The sequence below is a fragment of the Bombus impatiens genome, unplaced genomic scaffold (genome assembly GCF_000188095.3).
Source record: "Bombus impatiens unplaced genomic scaffold, BIMP_2.2 scf_0106, whole genome shotgun sequence".
NCBI classification, from domain to species: domain Eukaryota; kingdom Metazoa; phylum Arthropoda; class Insecta; order Hymenoptera; family Apidae; genus Bombus; species Bombus impatiens.
The window spans coordinates 919,946-946,232 of record NT_176525.1 but is presented as its reverse complement, the minus strand read 5'-3'; the positions used below and the strand labels follow the sequence as shown (position 1 = coordinate 946,232).

General features: G+C 32.9%; 1 protein-coding gene across 3 annotated transcripts; it reads left to right on the top strand.

Annotated features, from left to right (window-relative positions):
- Positions 1-44: 44 nt before the first annotated feature.
- Positions 45-25,938, top strand: LOC100744315 (catalase). Of its 3 annotated transcripts, XM_012380704.2 has the most exons (9): positions 4,055-4,399; positions 16,287-16,458; positions 17,423-17,564; positions 18,592-18,742; positions 20,407-20,586; positions 21,912-22,103; positions 22,511-22,747; positions 22,959-23,321; positions 24,969-25,938. In XM_012380704.2, exons 1-9 carry the CDS (start codon positions 4,070-4,072, stop codon positions 24,978-24,980), a joined length of 1,779 nt encoding a protein of 592 aa, XP_012236127.1. In that variant the 5' UTR covers positions 4,055-4,069; the 3' UTR covers positions 24,981-25,938. The 3 variants fall into 3 exon arrangements, with proteins under 3 accessions (XP_033174553.1, XP_012236127.1, XP_003486349.2); XM_033318662.1 differs by lacking the exons at positions 4,055-4,399; positions 24,969-25,938 and adding an exon at positions 45-68 and having other exon boundaries at positions 22,959-23,862; XM_003486301.2 differs by lacking the exon at positions 24,969-25,938 and having other exon boundaries at positions 22,959-23,862.
- Positions 25,939-26,287: the final 349 nt, after the last annotated feature.

Sequence of the window (26,287 nt, the reverse complement as noted above, 5' to 3'; positions counted from 1 at the left end):
CAGTTTCTGTAAAGTTTCGCTGGTTTAGATGATACTGGCCGGACAACGAGACTGGGTTAGCAAAGCAGGTACGAGAAAATGACTTGTTCAAATCGACGTTTGTGGAACGAAGGTATGATGAAAATAGTACTTGTGCCATTCTTAATGTCTTATGTGTCACAATGCTATATCTAGATGTTGCATTTCCATACTTAATAGCATACTTGCGCTGGCAATTATCTTCAAATATATTATACATATTAATCTAGAATCATTATTATCACTACGGTAAATGATTTTTCACATTCTATCAACTAATATCGACAAATAAATAATTTATTATATTAATTGACGAAAGCGATTGAAGAAGCGATCTTGATGCTTGACGTTTAATGTTATGAAATAATAATTAGCGTGAGTGATTTTGGAAAATATATGATTTTTAAAAATCGGTGAATTATTTCTTTTGAACAATGAAATACAATGCTTTCCATTTTCTGGCTAAATTTTTCCTACTAAAATTATTTGACCAGTGTTTATTTATTTTATGCAAGTATCTTTTAATTCGTAAAAGATTTTAATTAAGAGTATCGTTGTATCGTTCGATGTCCATTGAAGTTACCATCAGCGAGTGTTTGTCGGGTGCTATTTGAAACTCTGACCTTACTTTTGCAGTCATAAGTAGTATCGTACTGTTACTATTTTTTTTTTCGATTAACTATCTGGGAATAGTTATGTAAATAGATAAAAATAATAGAGCACTAAGTAGCATCTTTTATTACTTCAAAAGATTTATATGACATATTTATCGATATGAAGATAAACAATAGATATCGATTGTAAATAGATTATCAATTAATAAATGTAAATTTGTTAAACACTTTATTTTTTAAGGAAAATCACCGACTTTTTACCATAGAATCTTGACGCGAATACAATGCGAAATAGAATGGACGAAAATAGAAAATATTTGGTCAGTATAGAAATCAGGATTTGACTTCATATTCGTATTAAGTAATTTTTTTGTTTTTATGAGTTTCTATAATTTTTGTGAAGGTATCCATTCCCGTGACTCATCACTTCGATTTTTATGCAATCATTCTAACTACATTGTTCAGAGTAATTAGACAATTTCGCATTTGAAAGTAAAGTAAACAGTAAACTTTGAAAGATGGGCAAAACTGCAAAAAATATTTTCTTTGTTCTGTCTTATGCCTTTTAACATAATTTAGGTGCAATTATCTTACCAATTATTATCAAATTATTGCGTATACAAATGATCATATCCATACTAAATTTTGCATAGTAGACAATTTCGCGTTTGACAGTAAAATAAATATCAGGTTTTGAAGGATAAGCAACATTGTGAAAGATATTTTTTTCGCTCTGTAATTATATTTTTTTAGAAGAATTTAAGTGAAATGGGTTTACCAATTATCAAATCTTTCCGTATATTTGTTATCATATCAGTTGGACCAAAGATACATTTTGCATAGTAGAAGCTAGTTTTAATACATCGAGTACCTCGTTTAGATAGGACTAAATTTATTGTTCTTGTTAAAAAGGATTAAATGCTATTCTTGCGGTATTATTATCGTTTATACAAGTAACAACAATGATGTAAAGCAAAATTTTGTGGAAAATCTCTAGTATAGTATAGTAATTAAAAATAGATTGCGGTTATTTATTCAGATAGCCAAATCTATTTTAGCAGATTTTGTCGGATACTTGTACAAAAAGCCTGTAGATTTGATACAAGATTTGTTATATTCGTTTATGTTTGTAGAATGTCAGCAGAGATATAACAAAATCTGCTGGGGCAGATTTGTCACAGAAATCGAATAAATTCTGTCCGTTAACCTAACAGTTAATGGTAGTAGAAATCGGGCAAAGTCTGTAAAGTCTGTATGGCGTTCAAAACAACAACACAGAATCTTCATCTGCTGCCTTTCTGCCGGCCGATTACGTTGCGCAGATACTGCATTATTTCGGCCATCAATTCGACGTTAGGTTAGGTTAGCAGGATCTGCTCGATTTCTGACGTGAATCTAATATTTGATTCTATTAAACAGGTTTTGTTTGCAAACCGACCGCCAAATGTAGCGGCACATGACTATGATTTTGTCATCAAATTTTATCAATTCATTCGTCAATAGGTAGGCATATGGTATGCGGGGTTTATATAATTTCGTATGTTATATACATCCTGTGCATTTTTGTTGCACTTTTAAATTCCTATAAATGCATAAATATCCGCAGTATAATAATTAATACGAGCTATCTTACTATTTCTCTTTTATACAAAGGGCTTACTTGCTAATTGAATCTGGAAGATAGGGACTTCTGGAAGATAGACTTCTTAAGTTAAAAACGATGGAAACTGAGATGTGCAAAGACCGTAGCAATCAAGCCGCAGGTACCTTATTTCAACAATCAAACTCGTGGAATACATATTTTCCCTTTTTTAAATAGCAGCTTATATTTTCTCTTATCTTACGCAAGACTGTTTAGTTAGTTTTTCAGTGAACTTTGAGCAACTTGGTTACAACAATAGCCAATCTCTTGGATTCTTCGCCAAGAGTGGAAGTTCTAATTATTTATGTCCCTCTGGATATAAAAAATCTGAATCGTTTGTCGCAGGTTTAAATTCAAACTTTAGAGAATTACTTTTGTTATAAAAATTATAATTTTGTTTTGTTCGATCTTCTTTGTGAAGAAAGTTAATGTAGTTAGTTTGCGTCCAATGTATTGCAATCCCAAACTTTTAATGAGTAAAATTTTGAGACGCGAAGGAACCTTTTTATTGTGCTATAACATATTTCTACGTTGATATTACTCAATAACAAATAATATCAGAAATCTCAGTTTTCCTTTTTTAAATTGAAGCATATAATATGCCTACTTGAAAATTATCAAGATAAATATTTTTCAACAAAGGAGTTTCAACAAAGGAGATCAAAAGATACTTACACGATAACAATACAATAGTCATTTTTCTTAATAAATGGAAAAGGAATACAATAGTCTGACATCTGGGTAGTTTTACGAGCAAATTTTCAAAGAATGCTGGAAATATTATAGCAAATGTTACACAATTGTGGAAATATTATGGCAAATGTTACACAATTGTGGAAATATTAAACGAATATTATTAATTTGCATAAAGATGTACGAGAATTTGGATAAAATTATATAAATTACCCACATTTTTTTAAATTGATAAATAATGACTCTTGCAACTGAAATTTAAATCCGACTAATTTACGTCTTTTTTAACAGCTTCTTCATTTTTAACTAAATCAAATTTATCATCCCCCATCTTCCATTTCTATTTAACCACTTCTATTTAACGTTACGTTAACATATCATCTCATCTGCAACATTTTCTCAAATCAATCTATGCTATCGAACTCTGTTTTTTAACATCGTGGTCATGAAAGGGAATTCAAAGGATTCGCTTGATATTATTTTGTCACTGTTTCCTCTACATACAGTCTACAATTGTACGAAATTTGAAAACGGAAATTGAAGTATTTAAAAACATTATGGTAAATATTGTTCGGTCTTTAATGGATTAAAATTATTGAAAATATTCTGCTAATACAACAAAAATATCCCGGAAATATACTTGATATACGTATACTATTTCGCGATTTAGATTATAAATAGATCGATGCAATATCTTATAACCTCTATATGTGTATAGTTCTGCAATTCTAGCAATATAATCGTGACCAATGAAATTTCAGAATATCCAGTGTAACATGGATAATATACATATCTATAAAAATTTTCGATAAATATTCTAACATTTTCCCAATCTATGTTAAAAATAATCGAATTATAATGGACAAAACAAGCAATAATATCGAATGATCTCAACAAATTTCTCGGGCATTACGAACACAATGGTTTTTTGTTTGCTTTAAATTATCCATTTGTGGAAACTTTCAGTTCTTTTCCAAGCTTTGTCGATTTCTTAACACCGGTTGCAAAGAGAACAAAAAACGAGAGAGCAAGTAAGCGCCTATACATAGATTCATCAACGCGGGGCAGAAAGGCAATTACAGACAACGTACCGTGCCGAAGAATGCCGAAGATCGGCTCGGGCCTTATCCCGGTGATTCGGGCGATCTCGTTGGGTCGAGTGTTGACTCGTAACGCCGCATTGGCGCTCCATCATAACTCGGCCGTCCTGGATGATAAAAGACCGTTGTCATTTCCACTGATCAGTTATTGTTCGGCACGCGGCACGCAGAAGAACATATTCCTTTCGAAGAAGACAAATAATACGCTGGCTTTTCATCGACTATTATTTAGAAGATACTGTTGCAAGAAAGAGACAGAAGACGACAAAATGTCCAGGATGAACAGAGGCCCGGCTGCCGAACAGTTGACTGAATACAAGAAAAATGTACAGGTAAATCATGCGTGGTCGTAGTAACATCAAGGATATAAGTACACTACAGATATTTATGCAATCTCATATTTCTACGAAATTATAGAGAAAAATAGAGTTTAAACTTATTTACTTGCTTATTGTTTACTTACTTATCGTTTATTACTTACGAGTAACTTTGCTTTGCATATCCTATATATTTGAAATATTATTTTTTGCGCCATGCATTACATTATCCATAAATGTATGCAAGTCTGGATACAATGATGTAGAGTCATTCAGGAAACGAAGTTTACGCGTTTCAAGTTTGATAAAATAAATAGATATCCAAGAGTAGTATGAAGTAATTCACTTCCTACGTTTGTCTCTGGGAATCGCTGTATTAACTAATGTTTCGCATTTGGATATTTGAATGTAAAACTCGCTGTATCGTAGAGATTAGTTTATGTATTGCAGTTGTATAGTTATTGTTAAACATACAACACGTACGCTCAGTTTATCTGTCACTTCGGTTCAACGTTACCATGCAACAGACTTTGATCGATGTGACAGATACAAAAAATAGCTGCAGTGTTCATCTGTAGTTTGGTAAAGCGTAGGTGGGCGATTCGAACTTTAATGAATTCGTTCTGTTGCAATGACAAACCGAAGTTCGGAGGTAAATTAATATTGTTCAAAGGTAAAGCTTTTTTAAAAATTGTAATACGTTGAGTTGACCAATAATGTTGGTAAAAAGTAATGATAATGATAATGGGTACCATGAACTTTGAGCAATAGGTTCAAGGTTTACTTCCTCTAAAAGAGCAAGTCAAGCTGCGTTTTTTAGTGAATATCATTATCACCATAAGAATTCTGCGACGTCTTCACTTATAATTATTACTTAAAAGTATACTTATTTAAATATCTGTGATATTATAGCGTTTCTTTACTCTATTGCAGATATGGTTATCATTTATGGTCGTCATTAGTATATTTTGTAATAAAAGTTGCGTGGCAATTTATTAACAAATAGATTTATTTTTCCAAATAATAATAATCGATTATTGCAGACCACTGCAACGTCTACGAAACGTTGACCCAATGTACAAGCGCAAAGTACAAGCGCAAAGTGCAAATATGATTCGAAAAACCAATATCACAACGTTCAGTAATTTGTTTTAAAAATTCAAAGTTCTTACTAGCTAAAAATTGAAATTTTTCTTAAAGTTTTCTTCAAATTAAAGATTTTGCCACTTATACTATTTTAAGTCCAAGTGATTTTAATTATGATTATAAATATTCTCGCCCCAATGTTTGATTTTAGCGTTTCTTGTGTTAGTACATTACGAATATAGGCGAGTATAAATATTAATTATAAAATTGAATGTTATATTTCCATTTGATCAACATGTTGCACATAATTCGTTCGTTATGTCGATATTATATAGGATGGGGTGGTAACCGTTGTACAACCGGCCAGAGGGTGATTTTGCATGATTATCGTTCCATCCTGTCCATTTGACGACTCACGATAACGACGATTCGTATGTAATCTTGCGTAAGGGTGACTTCTTATTCATCGAGTAGTTTCCATTTTTACGTTTCGTATCAGAAATCGGAATGTCGTTGGCGTTTTCTACTTATGATAAAGTACATCGTGCTATCGATTTTTTCTAATGCGCTAATTTTTTTATAAGAAACGTTCAAATTCGATAGGTCAAAGCGTGCATGAAACATTCACGGACAGCAATCCGCAAAGATCGCTGAAGTTACATGACCGTCACCCTTGAACTAATAATTTTCAATAGATTTGCTTGAAGTTTAAACTTCCATCAGACGAAGTTTATTTGATTATTCGAAGATACCGAGTCAAAGATACGTTGCTGTAATCGTTGATTAACGAGGTTTCATTACAAAATTTGTAGTATTTAGTCAATGATTCTTCCAGCATTGAATTTTCGTTTAACCTGCGAGGAAAATTGCTTTTTATTTGATCGTCAATAATAAAAACACAATGTTTCAGATCGTTTTGTAAAGAATACGTAAGACACTAAAATTCGAGATACCAGTTTTATTGTGTTCTTCGTTAATAATTTATTAAAGTGCAATGTTTTGCATGTGTTAGAGACATTTTTAGAGTCGTGGGAAGTGAAAATGCACGAACATGTACAAAAGGTATATAATATGCAAAAATATGCAAGATATCTAAAGTAAAGTGCTCGTTGTAATACTCGGAGGGTAGGCCAAATTTCTATTTGGATGAAAACATAAATTTGCATAAGTATTTACGCTCTAAATATTATTCTTTACAATTCAATTTTTTGTTTCGTACTCTGAATCAAAGCTCTCTCGAAAAATAAATATAGTGGCGGAGGAAAGAGAGTTTAAGAAACTCTTACTAACGTGGTAAAACGTGTTAGTTTAAAAGAAGCTAATATTCATAGACAGACGCTGATATTAAATTTTCTTTAAATCATCGCTGCAGCAATTTAACGAGTTCTTTTCCTAGGTCTTAGTATTTCATGATTGATTATACATAATCTTGCTTGAAACGATCATTCTGAATGGTCGTGAATTGCCATGAACTTACCATGAGTTACCGAAGTAGGGAAATCTGATTTCACGTGAATGACATCATCTTGCATGTGAAATACTGTATCCTCAATGTAGATATATGACAACGTAAAATTCTGTGTGACGTAACATATTTGATAGTACGCTCATACTCTACTTATATAGTTTAAGTCAGAAGGCTGAATAGATTTTTGTGACAGTCGATACCACGTACGACGACGACGTAATTTTCTGATAATAATACGAAAAGGTTATTCAATTAGAAGTTATTCAATTAGGAGAGTTTATCGAAATAATTGATTAAAAAATATCGAAGATCTTTAATTTTTGATAGTTTCGATGGTATCTAGGAAACGTTATTCGTATAAAGTTTAATTTAAAAATAATGCAAAATTTTTGTACGCATTACAAATTTAAGTTGTACTTCTTAATCTATATTATAGCGGTCGTCACGTGTTTAGTAAATGGCTAGACTTATAAACTTCCACTCCCCCCCCCCACTCGATTTTAAATTCGTGTTATATAAATCACATTTCTATAAGTGTATATCATAATATATATATAGCGAAATAAGGAGTTTTAGTACTATGTCAACATAGTAATTTTTAACGTAAAAGATAACTCAAATTAATCTGCTAATGATAACTTACTAGATTGCAATATTCAATCAACTGTGTCTTTCAACTGAACGTAAATATTCTTTTATCTACTGATACCTCAGAATAAAATTTATTTTCGGAAATCTTTCTAAAAGAAGGGAAGGAATTGACAATCTCGCGTTTGATTTTTTTTTTCGGCACCAGATACAAAACAAAAGATTCAACAATAAAAGACGCGAATCTGAAGTGTGATACTAGTAATTCAAAATTTTAGATACGATTTATATTGTTTCTTGAATTTTTGTATTTCTTTGTTAGAAACCGCGATAAATATTAAAAGCAGGAGGGCTGAATGCTGTCTATTTACCATTCTAATATATAATGCTGTAAAAAAGTAACAATAACAGGCAATAATATGAACAATAATAATAATTTCTCTTCGAAACGCTCGATGTGCTCGCTCTGTTCGAGCAATTCGCGTGCTATCTTTCACTATCAAAATGAAACTAAGTTAGAATAACAAGGTTCAATAGATTACCTGTTTCACCATGAACGTCGCGATAATAAATTCACACGCGTCTTGCAACGAATGACTAATCGTTACAAATTTCTTTTATTGTATCTTAGAAAATTGATAAACAGGATTTGCTTGATGATAACGCGCGTGGAATCATCCTGAGTTATGAATCGGAAGAATATCTATATAATCGAAATAAATGCATAATATGCTTTTCGATATCTCTCGTTATGAGGAATTTTATGAGTTTATCTACAACCTGTAGTATTTGAACGATGATAACGTAATTTTATTGATTATCTATTTTAATTGTGATTCTTAAGATCTATCTTACGCAATAATCATTCTGCAACTCATAAGTAAAGTTTTTTAAACATGTATTGGATTTTTTAATATTACGTGATTAGTCAATAATAAATAATAAAGGAATTAAATGATTATTTACTAGGATAATAATATTAAATTAAAAATGTTAAATAATATTAGGCTACCAGTCATGCTATTTACAGTAATATTAAGCACGATATCGTTAGATATAGTGGCAGCGATATTTATCAGTATTATGGTACTTTTATTTATATAAAAGAGAAATAATTTTGTGAGTACTTGTAATGTATATCTATATTGCTCCATATTGCGTATGCAATTATGTAGGTATATATATGTATACGATTGATGGTGGACGAAATGCAGAAAATAGGACGATGGCAATTAAAGTAAGAGTTATTACTGATAATTGCTTGTGAAAGATAAGAACGTTTCTATAGGTATATATTTGAATAGTGGCACATATTAATTGCCAAGCGATAAGCTGTCAGGCAATTCATCAAGCTCATGAAAAAAAGAACCATTACAAATGTAAAAAATTCAAGAAATATTCAAATAGTTCGAGCAAATTCTGCGGAATTTTAAAAAAATTGCCAATTAATTAGCTGCATATGTAAACCACGCTAATATTTGACACATTTTTTAATTAAAGTCTAAGAACAAATTTTAAATAAAAGTATGAACTCTATTTTACCATAATTAAAAACTTAAATTTACGTTGAAAATGTTATTGATATATGGCGACCAAAGTCCGATAATTTTTTCATTCAAGCGAATTGTATTGAGGTAGAATGGTGTCGTTTTTTTGGGGTAACGACAAGAATTCATGTTAACGTGTTTCGATCTTTATTTTCCTTTTAATCAGATTTACATTTTACTGCAAAATACCAGTACAGATCGATATTTCGTAGCTGTGTTTATCAGATGGGCACACGAGCACATGTCGCGTGTTATTGTTCTAGAAAACTGGAATTGTTATATAAAAAAAGTTCATGTCGCAATTCGTCACGAAATCGATTCGAATATTCCGATTAGAAAATGTACGAGAAAATTAGAATTCTATTTTTCTTCTTTTTTTTTATTAGCATAATTAACAGAGCTATCTATTGACCCAGATCATAAGAAAATATCGATTTACAATTTTTTTTTAATTACAATTTACAATTTATGATACACTTCTCCGAAAGATGTGAAAAAATTATGCATAAATAATCACAATAAAACTATGCTACAAGCATGAAAATATTAACATGGTCACGTCAATAACTAAGGCAATAATATAAGCAAATAGCAATTTTTAATTCTTTTAACCGCGTTCCTCCAATTCAAAAAGACTGAAAAAAGTACACGTTAATATCCATAACGAGACAGTAACATTGTAAAAACATCGATACTCGACACTATTTCAATATAAAATTAGCGTTTGAAAAATTCTGAAAAATTTCACAGACATGTTCGCCACGAGGAAAAATATCTCTGACTTGTTTTCATAATGTTTCATTAAGTAGAACGAAAGAAACGAAACTTAAACCGCAAATTTCGTTTCGTCCTGTAACTACAGAACAGAAAGGGTATTCGAGATGTGTATTGGATGATACGCATCTCGGATCAACTTGGTTTGGGGGCACTTTTGCTATTCGGCTATATCCTTTACTTGCTGATTGAAAATTTTAAATGAGCCAAAAAACCTGATTTTTAGAGATAAGTAAATAGATCGTTGAGGTTATTAGATGTATAAACAGAGAAACGCGTGGATAAATTGTAAGGTAGAAAATATATTTTAATACAGAAGCGTAAGTGCAAGTAGGAATATAATTTCAGCTGGTCCAGATCCGCACACTAGCAGTGTTATCCTATAACTGAAAACCCTGAAGACAACGTCGTTTGTCTATTGTTTATGGTCTGCCTTCGTCCCAGTCTTTTGTCTATACGCTGTCGATGGTTTCGGTGTTCGAGAAAATTAAAAAGATCAGATGTAGAGTTTTTTTTTAGAAGTGGTGACCACTTCAACATAGATAAACTAATCGAACTTAATAGGAAATACGTTGCGCGATCTAGAAAAATGATTGTTCACGCGTAACTAAAAAATTCTCAAAATAAATTAATTAAACTGGTATTTCCAATAAAAATAAGAATTTCTTTCATACTACGACAACATCGTCATATTATTTCCATATTGTTATAAAAATAGCGATTTCTTTCAATAAAATAATATTTCATTTACACTACGACAGTATCGTGATATTAGTGTCATATCACTATAAAAATATCGATTTATGCAATAAAAAAGATAGTTGGTTTGGAAAATTTTACGATCCTATCATAATAGCTATGCCTATATCGCTATAACATTTCAATGAGATTTTAATTCTTCTAATGTCAAACAGAGGGAAAAATAATGTTTGAGAAGGAGAAAATACGATAAGAAGACTATTGAAAGACTTGTTGCTTTATCATAATTTAATGGTAGTATAAATTAAGCAGCCACTAAAGGATATTTGCGATGTCCTTCTCTTCCTTCAAAGGACTTGCGCCACTCGTAAAACTACGCTGATTCATGGTACATCGTAAAATTAATTTAGGAACAATGCCAGTCGCGAAACAAGTTGCAACATAAATTCCCACGCGATTTGTTAGACGGAGTAATCCAGGAGCTGTGCGATTCGTTTCGGTGAAAAGAGGGGAACGCTGTCGATTACATCGTCATAAATTTGAACATGACATTTTATATTGACATGGAGCAATCGTAATCTGAAAACTCCTTCTCTGTAGTATGATAAGTCGAATATCTACATTCTGTGTTGCGTAACAGTTTGGAATGGAACGATAACGAAATTGTTGGAATCCCTTTGAAATCGACGATCAACCTATTCTACATTGTTAGGAATTAAGAAATAGAAAGTAGGTAACGCTACACACACACGCACACAAACACACAAAAGTAAGTAAAACGTTGTCATTAATTACTTGAGCAGGAATTTAGTCGATGGTACGTGAGCTATGGGTGTCTGTTTAATTTCTAAAAGCAGCATTGTTTAAGTATCAGTAGATATTTATTTTAGACAAATCATTATAATAGAAAAAGGTATTCATTCGGGGTTGATATTAAAGTAACAAGTCAAATAAAAAAGGATTAATAATGTTCGTTAATATTATTATTTTTATTTTAGAAACAAGCATTTTGCTTGCCTTCCAGTAGTATACTTCACTTGTACATTCTCATTCTTTTTCGTGAAATTATCTTAAAACGATGTAGGTGCAATCAAAGTTTAATGACAACTGGCAATGGTAAAGCACGTAAAACCATTGTCAAAATAAGCGGTTCGGACTAAGTGACTAAGATCCAATCAAGTGAGAGATGTATTATTGTTTTTAATTTTTTGAGCAAATATTAAACGTACAAGTTGCGTTTTAATATAACAAGCACAATAATGTCCAAGAATTATTTTCTTTCCGATATTACATATTTGTAGTAGGAGATTCGAAGATCGAGCTTATTTTCTATACGTAATTAACAGCTGGACGAATCCTTATCAAGTTGATAATGTTGTTTCGTTGAAATCAACTACTCTGGTGATATTGCTTCAGTGAGAACAGAACACTTTTTGAAGTTTTTGCTTGAAAGAATGTATTATATCATGGAAAGTACTGATATAATTCAAACATTAAGATTAAAAGTTCAAATCTCAAGCTAAAGCATATGGAAATAATATTCTAACTCTGTGTTATACTGTAAATTCCTTTTCTTTTCTATTATTGAATATTCCTAATACGATCATTTAAAACCGAATTTTATTATCTTACTCCATTTACATTACATTTACAGTTTGATTCTCACGAATTGCATTCTTTGCACAAAATTATTGAATATTCCGAAGACGATCATTTAAAACCAAATTTTACTATCTTACTCCATTTACATTACATTTACAGTTTGATTCTCACGAATTGCATTCTTTGCACAAAATTATTGAATATTCCGAAGACGATCATTTAAAACCAAATTTTACTATCTTACTCCATTTACATTACATTTACAGTTTGATTCTCACGAATTGCATTCTTTGCACAAAATTATTGAATATTCCGAAGACGATCATTTAAAACCAAATTTTACTATCTTACTCCATTTACATTACATTTACAGTTTGATTCTCACGAATTGCATTCTTTGCACAAAATTATTGAATATTCCGAAGACGATCATTTAAAACCAAATTTTACTATCTTACTCCATTTACATTACATTTACAGTTTGATTCTCACGAATTGCATTCTTTGCACAAAATTATTGAATATTCCGAATACGACCATTTAAAACCAAATTTTACTATCTTACTCCATTTACATTACATTTACAGTTTGATTCTCGCGAATTGCATTCTTTACACAAATTATTCTGAAGACGATGATCTTTGACCAAGTTACACTCGTCATATCGCATAAAAGGTCCCTTGCGCAAATTCTCTATTTACCATACGATTTTTTTTTCACATCCTATGTGGGTCATCCAGTATCAGCTACTAATATGCAGCTCTGTTTCCAAAGATAAAGCATAGCTTATTTTTCTTCTTGCTTTACATTTCATGACTTTTCAAAAGGAAAAGTTGATTCGCTTAAATTGAAAAATTGATCTTACGAAATAATGTTTCATTTCTAAGAATAAGAAAATTAGCTACGCGTCTTCCATTCTGCAGAAAATAAAGAAAAATTGTCTTAGTTGAACTGTTACTTATCGTCGACGAAAGTTAACACATCAGTTCAGTGAATAGTTTAGAGAATATAAGAATTAATTTTTCTGAAAGAAGAAAAAAAGTTATTTACGATGAAATATATCTTATTCTGAAAAAATTAATTTTTTGTTCTGGAAAAGAGAAAGAGGAAAGAAAAAATAACGTCGTGAGTCAATTAGTACAAATTACTCAAATTACTACTTAATTTGAATGTCCTATTTCATAAAATATATTCAATTCTATTATCATTTCAAAAATAAAGAACATCGGTTTCGTTTCAGCAACTATGTATTTGCAATAATTACCCGTTCCAAGGTAGATAACATATTAGATAAACATATTTCTATCTTACTCCATTTACATTACATTTACAGTTTGATTCTCGCGAATTTCATTCTTTGCACAAAATTATTGAATATTCCGAATACGACCATTTAAAACCAAATTTTACTATCTTACTCCATTTACATTACATTTACAGTTTGATTCTCGCGAATTGCATTCTTTACACAAATTATTCTGAAGACGATGATCTTTGACCAAGTTACACTCGTCATATCGCATAAAAGGTCCCTTGCGCAAATTCTCTATTTACCATACGATTTTTTTTTCACATCCTATGTGGGTCATCCAGTATCAGCTACTAATATGCAGCTCTGTTTCCAAAGATAAAGCATAGCTTATTTTTCTTCTTGCTTTACATTTCATGACTTTTCAAAAGGAAAAGTTGATTCGCTTAAATTGAAAAATTGATCTTACGAAATAATGTTTCATTTCTAAGAATAAGAAAATTAGCTACGCGTCTTCCATTCTGCAGAAAATAAAGAAAAATTGTCTTAGTTGAACTGTTACTTATCGTCGACGAAAGTTAACACATCAGTTCAGTGAATAGTTTAGAGAATATAAGAATTAATTTTTCTGAAAGAAGAAAAAAAGTTATTTACGATGAAATATATCTTATTCTGAAAAAATTAATTTTTTGTTCTGGAAAAGAGAAAGAGGAAAGAAAAAATAACGTCGTGAGTCAATTAGTACAAATTACTCAAATTACTACTTAATTTGAATGTCCTATTTCATAAAATATATTCAATTCTATTATCATTTCAAAAATAAAGAACATCGGTTTCGTTTCAGCAACTATGTATTTGCAATAATTACCCGTTCCAAGGTAGATAACATATTAGATAAACATATTTCATGTTCGTTGTTTCTCCATTATTTCGTTTTCGCCGGGAGAATTATCGGTTATCGCTTCGTTCAAAACAACATGTTATTTTCTTTTCCGTTGCAATTGTATTTTCTTCGTTAAAGATCGTACTTATCATGTGTCGATTAGGCAAACGAATAACGCACGATAGTTGCATGTTTTTTTTTTTTTAATTTTTATTTCGATGCACTCGGACGATTCCATGCAAGATAATTGAATCGCTAGTCGCGATTCTCCATGGAATTAGAAATTACCATCGAAATATTCCGTAGAATCGGACATGAACGACGATAATTATTATAATGAGACTTCGAAGTGAGTCATGGCCGTGGTTCGTGTACGATAAAAAATGATACGATTCTGCAACTTTGAAAAATGGCACATAGTTACATATATCGATCACTCGTAGGTAACAGATGGGTTTGGTAACGATTTTTAGTTTCAAGTTACCGCTATATCTTCTCGGTAGATTTGCAAATGAATTGCCGATTGATATCGAGATTTATTACTTTTGATAAGAAGTAATGCACGAATAATATTATTTTTTGCTAATCGCCAGATATCAGACGATAGTCGTCAACTTTTTAATTTTCTATGTATCTCAGATAGAAATCTTGATCCTTCCGATCTTCTTTTTTAAAGGCCACTCTTTTCCAGGTACTATGTCGTAACATATAATTTTATTACTAGACATTTGTATTAGTGACATAATTAAAAGATGCGTCCTAAACAGAGGTTCTTTCATCCACTGAACGTTACAATAAACGCTTTACTTTTCATGTTTTATATACTTTTCAATATTACGTATATTCTTGCTTCTTTAATATTTTTCAGAAAAAATCGCAATTCCATTGCTAAAATTTTGTAAAATTCTAACTCGTAAATTCTTCTTACTTTCGGTTTCTTTCATTCCCAATTTTATTTACACGTCGAATATCCTCGTTATTCAAGGACTATTTTATTGCCAATAAAAACAACAAGAGGACTTGAATAACGTAGAGCGTAGCGTAGAACAGAGTAAATGTTGGCTTCGAAATCAATTTGGAAAACAAAGTCTAAGTCTAAGTCTAAGTCAAGACTGCAAGTCAAAGATTCCCTTAAAAATCTCAGCTTGTGTCTCAATTTATTTGTTGATTGGCTCGTTTCTCATTTCGTACTTTGAGAGGCTTCGTTTTTACAATACTTGTGTCTACTCTTCTCTGTGCGTGATATACGCATATCGCGCATATAAGGAATCCGAGCTTGTATTTTTCATTATAAAAGGGCAGTGAAATTTAACTTGCGTAGAATTACCACACACGGAAACGCTTTGGCATACAGCGCAACGTACAAAATGAAACTGTTCTCGCGATACGCGATGAGTTTCACCGGTTGCATACCTACGCGGCGTTTCGAGTTAATTCCGTAACAACGGATTAGTCAATGTTGACTTTGATTATGGAATAGTACTTGCGTTGCACAAAACGCAATCTCTCGTGTAACACAGCAATCCCATCACAATAATTCGCATCGACACGTCAGATTTACTTAATTAACCGCGAAAGAACGACTCATCGCGGCACATAAAATACATTTGACGTAATAGTCATTTCAACTATGTTGATTTAAGTTATTACCAAACTGTTGAATCTTAATAGGAAGTTTCTCGAAATAAAACGGTCACTTTTAGAGATAAGATCGATTAAACAATATTATAGACGAATGATAAAGAAATAATATATTAATTCGGATGCGAACGAAATTAGGCGATTCGTCTTAATAATTTAAATTAAAAATCATTGTAACGTCTGGATAGTAAAATAAATACAAGATATTTAATTCAAAAGTATAGAAACAAACAACACATAGCAAAAATATAAGTTTCGAGTTGAGCGTATCGAAAGAAATAGAATTTTAGTTTTAAACAAGAGCATGAAACTTTCTGCAAAAATCTATAGCTCTTACTTTATTAACGGTTTATTGTTTTCTTCAGGGCCAGCATGTATTGCTAACCGGAAGTGGAAACCCGATCGCTAAGAAGACAGCCAGCTTGACGGTTGGTCCAAATGGCCCTATTCTGCTTCAAGATTTCGTCTTCATAGACGAAATGTCTCATTTCACCAGAGAAAGGATTCCGGAGCGTGTGGTGCACGCGAAAGGAGCTGGTACGTTGACTCGTCACGTTTTCAACATATCGCAGGACATCTACCGAAGAATATAACGAAATATACGTTGTTCTATGTATACATTTTATGGCTATATGATAGCCTTATAGCTTTCGAGCTATAAAACACAGCAGCTAGTCTTGCGATCTACTATAGCAGAGGTATTGGAAGAATTTTTCAAATTATAAAGCGTGAAAAATCTGTAGAATGCAATGTTAAAGTTTGTATTTGATTTTTTAAGGTCTTAAGCTTACGTACGTAATTCTAAAACTTGTTCTTGATCCTTTCGCGTTGTAAATGTAACCTTTGAGGCGGCCAGGAGGCCAATACTAATATCAATTATGTTTAGCGTACTTAAGAGACACTATATACTACAGAATTAACGATTTAAGTATCAGGAATAAACGAGACAAGACGTGTTTAAATTACAAGGACACTTTGCTTGTTAATGTAAGAAAGTAAATTAATGTAGGAAAGTGCTTTATAATTATAATGTATATTATTTGTTGCGTCATAGCAATATTTTTACACGTCGTTGATGAAATTTCAGGAAAGACAGTTCGATTACTTTCATCGACATATAAACGAACATAACGATCTTCCACATCGTGGTGTCTGAATTAGCACGTAACATTCCGACGAACCATCTCATCCGCTTAACGATCATCATCTTCTGTCTCACCGTCGTATTTCTCTGCCTTCGTTCCTATCTTCCAACGGAACGAAGCAATTCACGAGAGTTGCAGTTGCAGTTAGCAGCCTCGTATCATAAAATCCGAACAACGAGAAAACAAGCGAAAGAAGATGAAAAAATAAGAAGGCCGCGCGAGAACTGAAAAGTCGTAGAAGAAGTTACATATGCACAGAGGAAATATCCATAAAACGTTCGGAACGTCGGAGTAACGCGGATAACCGACCGTACTACTGAATCGTTATCTCTTTTTTGCTTTCTGTTTGGTCGCAGGTGCATTCGGTTATTTCGAAGTTACCCACGACATTACCAACTACTGTAAGGCAAAGGTTTTCTCCTCCATTGGAAAACGTACTCCCGTCGCTGTGAGATTTTCCAGCGTGGGCGGCGAGTCTGGCTCCTCTGATACTGTCAGGTAATTGCCAACGTGTACATTTCCGCTCGAACGTGCTCGGGTGAAATGCCCGTCATTCTTCGTCTCGTATTTCATACGTGTAGAAATTTTGTTATTTTCATTAGCCCATTAAAAGGGAGGAGGAATTTCTGCACGTCGTTCTCTGGCCGGGGACTGAACTTCAGAAAATTCTTGCTGAACGAAAGAACACGAAGATAAGGAAGCGAAGATTTATTTGGATCGTTAACGATGAGATCAGAGATTCGTAGATCAGAAGCTTATAAATACTTCCTATTGTTTCCCTGCGAATCGCTTGCTGATTCACGCGCGTTTGCCAGAGATTTATAAAATAACGTTCATTGTAATATTTGACGGGCGAAACTTGCGTGTTTCTACTTGGAATCCGTCTGTTCAGTTACGTTTGTAAAAAATGTAAAATTGCGTGAACATCCGTGCTCGAATAGTTAAAAATAACCACGGAACGTACATAATGGATCGATGCTTGTACTATTCACGGACAGTTACTTGTAAATTACCTGAAAAAGTAGTTTACAAAAGCGTGAATGGTCCCAAGACAATGGAGACTAATGGCCGCGAAAGGGAAACTCAGACTTGGCGCAATTCATGACAATTATGGGTTGCAAAAATGCCGGAAACGGAGCTCGAAACAACCGTTGTTTCTTGCGTACAAATCAGCCGGCTTAGTCACACGGAAACGCGCGAAAAAGCGAACGCGCGCGTCGTCCTCGCGATTAATCGGGCGACTACCCAATCGTGGAAAATTTCCTTTTTTTTTCTCGAAGTTGTAGCTACGACAATTTTCGATGAATCACGCGCGATTTCACGCCTTTTGTCACTCTTTCTCAAGTGCGTTTTAACTTCAACGTTCAGTCGATTGTCCTTTCGATCCTAATCGCGATTGAAATACGAGAGGAAGATATTTCTTCCCTGTGAAACTTCCTTTTATGCCGTTAATAGCAATGCTTTAGTCCTGTGAGTTCGTTTTTTCTTGATCATCGATCGATTCTTTGTTCTCTTTTGTTCGCAGAGATCCACGTGGTTTTGCAATCAAATTCTACACCGAGGATGGTATCTGGGATTTGGTGGGCAACAACACACCGATCTTCTTCATCAAGGACCCGATATTCTTCCCCAGCTTTATCCACACGCAAAAAAGAAATCCTGTCACTCACTTGAAGGTTTGTTATCCGATCGGTTTAGCGAGTTGTATTTTACGAAGTTGAGATTTCTTCAAGACTTGTAACTTGCTCTAGGTCGTCTTCTTTTCTATCCTTTTTTAGAGGATGGACAACGTCAGAGTCGGATCTAAATATTCATACGTTAGAGTTTTATTTTTCTATTCCGTCCCGGATAGTTGGACATGCAGATTTTGGTCAGTCAGAGTTAGTCTTTCTGTCGCCTGTTACTTTAAGTTCGTTAAATTTATAACCGAGGATTATACTATTTTAATTTTCTATTCAAGCTAAATCATGTTCAAAATTATTGTGTATAGTAAGAGTTCGGTAATCGTGGTAGCTTTGTTGGCAGAGTTTATTGCCTACGAAAGGGTGAAACTGATTTTGCAGCTTTGCTATGCTTTGTTTCTCGCATATGAATTCGTTTCAGGACCGAATCTGAAACTTTAGCGATTGATTAAGCGTTAACACAGCGATATGAAATATAAATGTTTAAAAGCGTTTCAAACGTTACGTTCTCGCATTTCTTTTAACGCTAGAACTGCCGATAGTTAACACGAAGCTATTTCTACAAAACCAGTCAAAATGATTGATCTTTAAAAAATACGTAATAATAGAATATTTTTATATTTACTGATTTATTACTTTCTTACAGAAGCAATTCCATGTTATGTAGTACATTTTTGGTATTATTAATCCATCTGGTGATTCCTAAACGAGGGTTGACACGTTTATAAAATTGTAGAATCATTCATTTTGACTGCTCTGGTAGTTCCAGTGTTAAGCCATTCTAACGAAGATACGACAAATAGTACAGCGAGGTAATTAGATTATGCGGTAGAAATAATAAAACATCTGCGAGGGATCGAAACTTTAAGACCAGCTTGTGAAGTTTATTTTGCAATTACCAAGATTGTCAGAGTAATAGCTACATGCCAGGCTTCCCTGGTATCCGATCGGTAAACGATAAGTTAATTAACGTTACATAGTATTAGAAATTTTCAGATACCTCTGGAGACTCGATTCAGGTCAGACAGTGATTAGTCTAAATCGGCCGGAACTGGAAACTTTCTCGCAGCGTAGGATTTCCTAAATACTCGTGACTTTCCGGAGTCGAGTTTCGGATACTTGTGAAATCCTACGTAGAAGCTCTTGCGATCCCCGATCGATCCTGTTCCTCGTGGAAAAGCGAGCGTAGCGATGTAACGTTGAATCAAAGCTTCTTGATCATCGCTGCCAACTCGAACTGTACACTGTGTTTTGTTTATTTAGAAGAGAATTTAGTGTATAGCCTTAGCAAATAATTTTGTACGTTGGAGAAGAAAACTGCATACAGTTGCACCGACCGATGCCATCTAACGATGTTTGCGATTTATCATTCACTGATACGCTACAGATCTCGAATATGTGGTAGGAATTGCTAGCAGTAATTTCATTTATTAAGAGACATAGTTTATCGTTCTCGGGTTCCTATCGTTTTTGTAATCGCGTTCGTTTTCGTTTCTCTCGCCGCAAAGCACGTAATTGCACATTTATATGGTTATTATATAGTTGTTAGCGTAGATGTGACTACATGTATGCCTTGCTATTCTGCGTACAGTATATCCGCGTTCACTAATTAGCGCGCGCCAGACTAAACGGCGTGTTAATTGAATTGTCTTGCATAGGACGCCGACATGTTCTGGGACTTCATCTCTCTGAGACCCGAATCAACGCACCAGATCATGTTCCTGTTTTCGGATCGAGGTATTCCCGACGGTCATCGTCACATGAATGGTTACGGCTCCCATACGTTCAAGCTAGTGAACGCCGACAACGACATAGTCTACTGTAAATTCCACTACAAGGTGCGACTTTTATTATACTTTACAGGATAAGCGTCGTCGTTTTGAAGAAACCGAGGTATATGACTTGTACGATACTAGGAAATAGCGAGAGATTATGTTTGTGAAAATGTAGAACGAAAATTGAACATCGATGAGAAGACAGTGGCTTCTTAAGCTTTTACGCGATATTTTGAAACCTTAAAATACGTAGAATCGATATAGTACGCAAAAATACATATAAAATGTTTCAGATAAAATATTAATTACAATTTTTAGCAGGTGAAATAAATTTGTATTTAGATTTTATTTTTGTGTATACAATAGAATCTACGGTCTATCGACGATAGTTTATAAAATATATATATGTAACGTGATTAGAAGCTTTATTGCATAAAGAATGTAAAACCTTGAAAACGAAAAGAGATGAGTTTAGTTCTGCTTTGTTTTGTAGAAATTAATGATACAACGGTTCGACGCGTTTGTTCGCTGTAGCTATCACCGTGGTGAGGCGACTTTCTACATTTTTTATTACGCGAACAGATAGTATCAGATTGTATTTTGCATTGTATTTTTTCCAAGAAGAAAAAGAAGTCATCTACTTCTGTTGATTGTTTTGATCAAAGTATGGAAGCGCAGTTGAGCGATATAAAAGCACTTTAAAGATTCTTCTAAGGAACGAAATTTTAAACGATTGAAGTTAAACAATTACGCATAAGATACCGTGTATCCGCGTTGAAAATACTTGTATAAGAAAATTAGCCAGTCAAAATATTTTGTTTCACAAGATTTGTATATATCAGTTCCAAAATTACGAGGTTTAATATTTGCTATTCAGTTAGTTTATAGAAACGAAAGTTAAAGCAAAAAAACTCGTCATGAATAAAAAAATATGTTTCATAAATAGCAGCGAATGTCGATTGCAGATACAAAACGGCATAAAACACGAGAAAGAGTATAAATAATGATATACGTGAACCGAATCGAATGAATGGAATGTTTGAAAATGTGCATTTATTTTGAGAAAAAGCCGGTGGCTTATGAAATAAATTTCGAAATAAAAGAATACGAAGCTGTCGATAATATTGAACTTTAATATTATATATTACAACGTTAAATATTACGTTCAATTTCGTCCATCTGCCGAGTTTTAAAGATTATTTATCATATTAAAAGTTTATATGCTTTTTAAATACATATACAATATTTTATTATATTTCTATTTAATTTGACATAAGCTAGCAACGAATAAGGAAAGAGAAAAGATTTTGTCATAAATGAAAAATATTTCGTATGCACATACTAATTCATCTCTATTTTTTTAATAATATTATTTGAAATTATTTCAGACCGACCAAGGAATTAAAAATATCCCAGTCGATAAGGCGGCTGAATTAAGCAGCTCTGATCCCGATTACTCGATCAAAGATCTTTACAATGCGATCGCTACACATAATTATCCGACGTGGACGTTCTCTATTCAAGTGATGAAGCCATCTCAAGCAAAGGAGTTCAGATGGAACCCCTTCGATTTGACCAAAGTAATAACAATGTAACTCGATACGTTAGATCTTGATAAAGTAATTTTATCGCGTCATTTTATAAAATACAGACGTTAGTTCAAACAACAGAATTCAAATTTTATACACAGGATTTAAACGATTACGTTTGTAAAAAAAAAAAAAAAGATGAATACGTAGTCTATGATCAATAACTATTTATCTTATATCAACGCATCATATTTGGGTAACATAAATGATAATAAATTTTCCCATTCAATTTCACTTATTGAAATATACGTTGAAGATGAGATGTTAAGATAAGTTACAAGGAATAGCCATTGATTTTAATCGTGGAGAAATGAAAGATTCGTGTCGCGGTCGAAATTTTTAAGAAAATTTGCGATGGTAGCAAGATTTAAAGAAGCGCTTTGTTCCTAACTGAACAGGTATGGCCGCATGACGAGTTCCCGCTCATACCTGTTGGTAAGCTGGTGCTAGACCGAAATCCTGAAAATTACTTTGCTGACGTGGAGCAAATAGCCTTTGATCCGGCTCACATGGTACCTGGTATTGAAGCAAGTCCTGACAAAATGCTACAGGGTCGACTATTCTCTTACGGTGACACTCACAGGCATCGTCTTGGGCCGAATCATCTTCAGTTACCTGTGAACTGCCCGTACAAGGTAACTGCTATTATATGCATATATAATATACTTGCATATATTAGCCAGCAAAGAAGATATTCCATCTGTATAATATGGCAATATGCGTATATTATAACGATAGTAATCAACAAATAGATCAATTTCTCATTTTTTTAAATATTTTTCTCAATAACTGTATCGTCACTCATAATAAAAGGAAAAATAAATGAACAATCATTTTATTTTTTAGGCGATTTCCGCGATGAATTATCAACGCGATGGCCTGATGACCTTCTATAATCAAAATGGTGCGCCGAACTATTTCCCCAACAGTTTCAGTGGCCCACAAGAATGTCCAGCTGCTCGTCCCACAAGCTACCACGTGAGTGGCGACGTGGACCGTTACGATATAGAAGATGAAGATAATTTCGGACAGGCGACCATATTTTGGAGACGAGTTCTCAACGATGACGAGAAGACCAGGCTGGTGAACAACCTGGTTAATAGCCTTCGTAATGCGTCAACGTTTATCGTCGAGAGGGCCGTGAAGAACTTTACGGAAGTGGACACTGAATTGGGCAAAAGACTTACCGATGGCCTTCGTAATGTTGGCGTGAGGATCAACCTTTTTGGCAAAACAGCTAGCTTATGAACAAAATAATTCTTCCTTTTGTACTATAATCGCTGTGCTGAACTACATACGTATACTATCTAATAATTCACATTTTTCATAGATAGAGCACGTCGTTACTTTGGTTAACATCCTTCTTAAAAATCTTTTAACATTTATCGTATTTACTCGTGTTTTTTCTTCTTTTCTCCTTTTATTATTGTACTTTTATATATTACTGGCTTCGCTTTCCTTTTCGTTACTGTATCTTTTACTCTATCGGCTTCGCTTTCCTTTTTGTTACTGTGTACTTTATGAATCTATAATACGTTTCATTATCTTTCCATTGAGAAAAGAGACTCAATCAAGCGTAATGCAAAGAGATTTATACGATGCATTATCTGTACGATGTCTTTGTATCGAACAATTTGTACCGTTATATCACCAATATACGACATAAAAGTTTGTACGAAGTAATGAAAGATGTTTTGTAATTTAATATAAAAGTAAAATAAAGAGTACGGGGGAACAAGGGAACTAAATGATAAACATATTACAATATCATTTTAGAAAAGTGATTTTAGTCTTTCGCTTGAATCTTTTCTCTCACGATATGTCGATATTAATAGTAAATTATTCAATCTGAATTATTCGACAACACAATGAAACTAGGTACTAAAATTGATTGGAAATCTCTTTACAACAATATTTCTCTTTTTTTTTTTACAACAGTAAAAAGTTGAAAGACAGATTTAAATTAATTAGTATCTTCTTCAGATATGTGGTTGGTAATTTTAATACAATATAATTAGTACGCAATCACGATGTCTATTTATTTAATGTTCAGTTCACTCGATGTACTGTTTATTCAGCAACGAAACATAAACTGCTGCATTGGACAATAAAACGAGGTCTGAATATCTCTCAAGAAGATTAGGTGAGAATTATTCGCTGTTAAATGAACAAAGAACGTCAAATTAATTGTCCGCGAAAATTGTTTGCAAGTACCCTATTCATTTTACGATTTCGGTAATTATTTTCGCCGAAGGAGAACGCTTCAAATTTAACGTCTCAATCTTCTCCATTGTGTCTCGACATTTGCAAATAACAATCAGTCTGAAGCATAACAGACAGCAATGAACAGGTATAGCCCACGATAATACTTTTTAATTCCATACTTATAATTTAATTTTAGTTCAACCCGTTACCAATGTTTTCTTATTTCATATTAAATCGATTCTATGTGACATAAAAAATATTACACACCTTACGTTAGACCTGAGTTACTTTATCCTATGATTCGTCAATAATTACGATTAAAGCTCGCCACACCCTTAACACGTCTTACTCAAGCGATAGTAATTACCGGACCACGAATATTTATGCAAATTTACACGGCACATTTTTATGAAAATTTGCTTGCTTCTATAGAAATTTGTTTTGTCTATACTTCTATCAGAGTACTTTAAGCTTCTACCAAATTTATATTCAATATAAACTTTGTATCATGCTTTGTTCATTTTTGCCAATTACGTACATTCTATGTGTTTCTTCATCTTCAAATTTTCTATAAATTCATAAAATGCCCATAATTTAGTTATAAAAAAATAGTCGTCTATCCAGAACTAATCGATATCGTTCAATTTATAGATGCAACTTTAACGTTTCGTCTCTCACAGTCGGCCGATAAGGAACTACGAGTAAGGAAAAATCAGCGAAGGTTTTCCTTGAGCAAGATAATCTCAACGAAGATATTAATAAATAGAAAAATGTTGGTTTGCGAAATTCTGGTTTATCAACGAGGAAAAATTCACAGTTCCAAGTCTACAGTGAATCCCGGTGGTATTTACACGTTGCTTGAACAAAGATGATGTACATTTTATCCTACGTATGAGCGAAGCTCGGCAAACGAGATGACATGTTCGACAGGTGTAGAACATCTGCTTTATGGCGCAATGAATGAGCACATTACACCGTTATGTAAAGAAACAAAGTGAAGTATTTTGTTTCTGATCGATTGTTTAAAATTTCATCAACCACCAGAAAGTATGATATTAGCAACTCGGTTGAAAAAAAGAAATTGAAATATCGTTGGCTTTTACAAGTTTTTGACAGCATTGGTTCGTCTTATAAAATTTTGCGGTTACCGACGATTGATTGACAATTGTTAAATTGTTTTTGATAGAAGTGGAACTAATATTAAAAGTATGATGTAGCGGTAGAAAATTTGTAATGGTGTAGGGATATCAGGTGTTTTTCACGGTAGTTTATCTTACAGTATTGCAATAGCTTATAGAGTTACAGTATTATAACGTTTGATTCGATTATACGTATTTTTGTATTTTCTCTATCACACGTTTACCTATTTTTTTTATTACACAATGTGATACACATTCTGTATCACATAACGTAAAAAAAAAAAAAAAAAACGAAAAGCAGAGTATTACACTTTCTAAGTTATGTCGCATGATTCAGGTGCTTATCTTTGAGTGTACAGGGAAGATTTATTTTTCGAGAAAATATGATACGAATGAATTATTAGATTTAACGTAAATTATCTATGTATACGGAAAGTCCGTAATTTAAATTTGTGCTAAATAAAGTTTCTTAATCGAATGCAGTATTTTATGCGTTTTTAATTTTCCTTCATAAACAATATCGTAGTGTCTAATAAGAGAATGTACGTCTACATGAAGAAAGACTACTTCTATTTGAAATGGCTACGTAAATACCAAGTACATATACCTTGAAGGGAAGCAAGTATTAAAAGCTTTTAACTTTATAAAAAAAATGTAGCAGTATATTTACATTCTGGAAATATCCAGGTTTGGCAAGCACTCTGTCTCTGAAAAATATGTATGCGATGAAAATATCTAGGAATAACTAAAAGAAAATTTTAATTATATCTTTCCTTAGATCTTATATCGAAAATAAATCATATTTTTGTATCGTTACCCTAAACGAAAAAA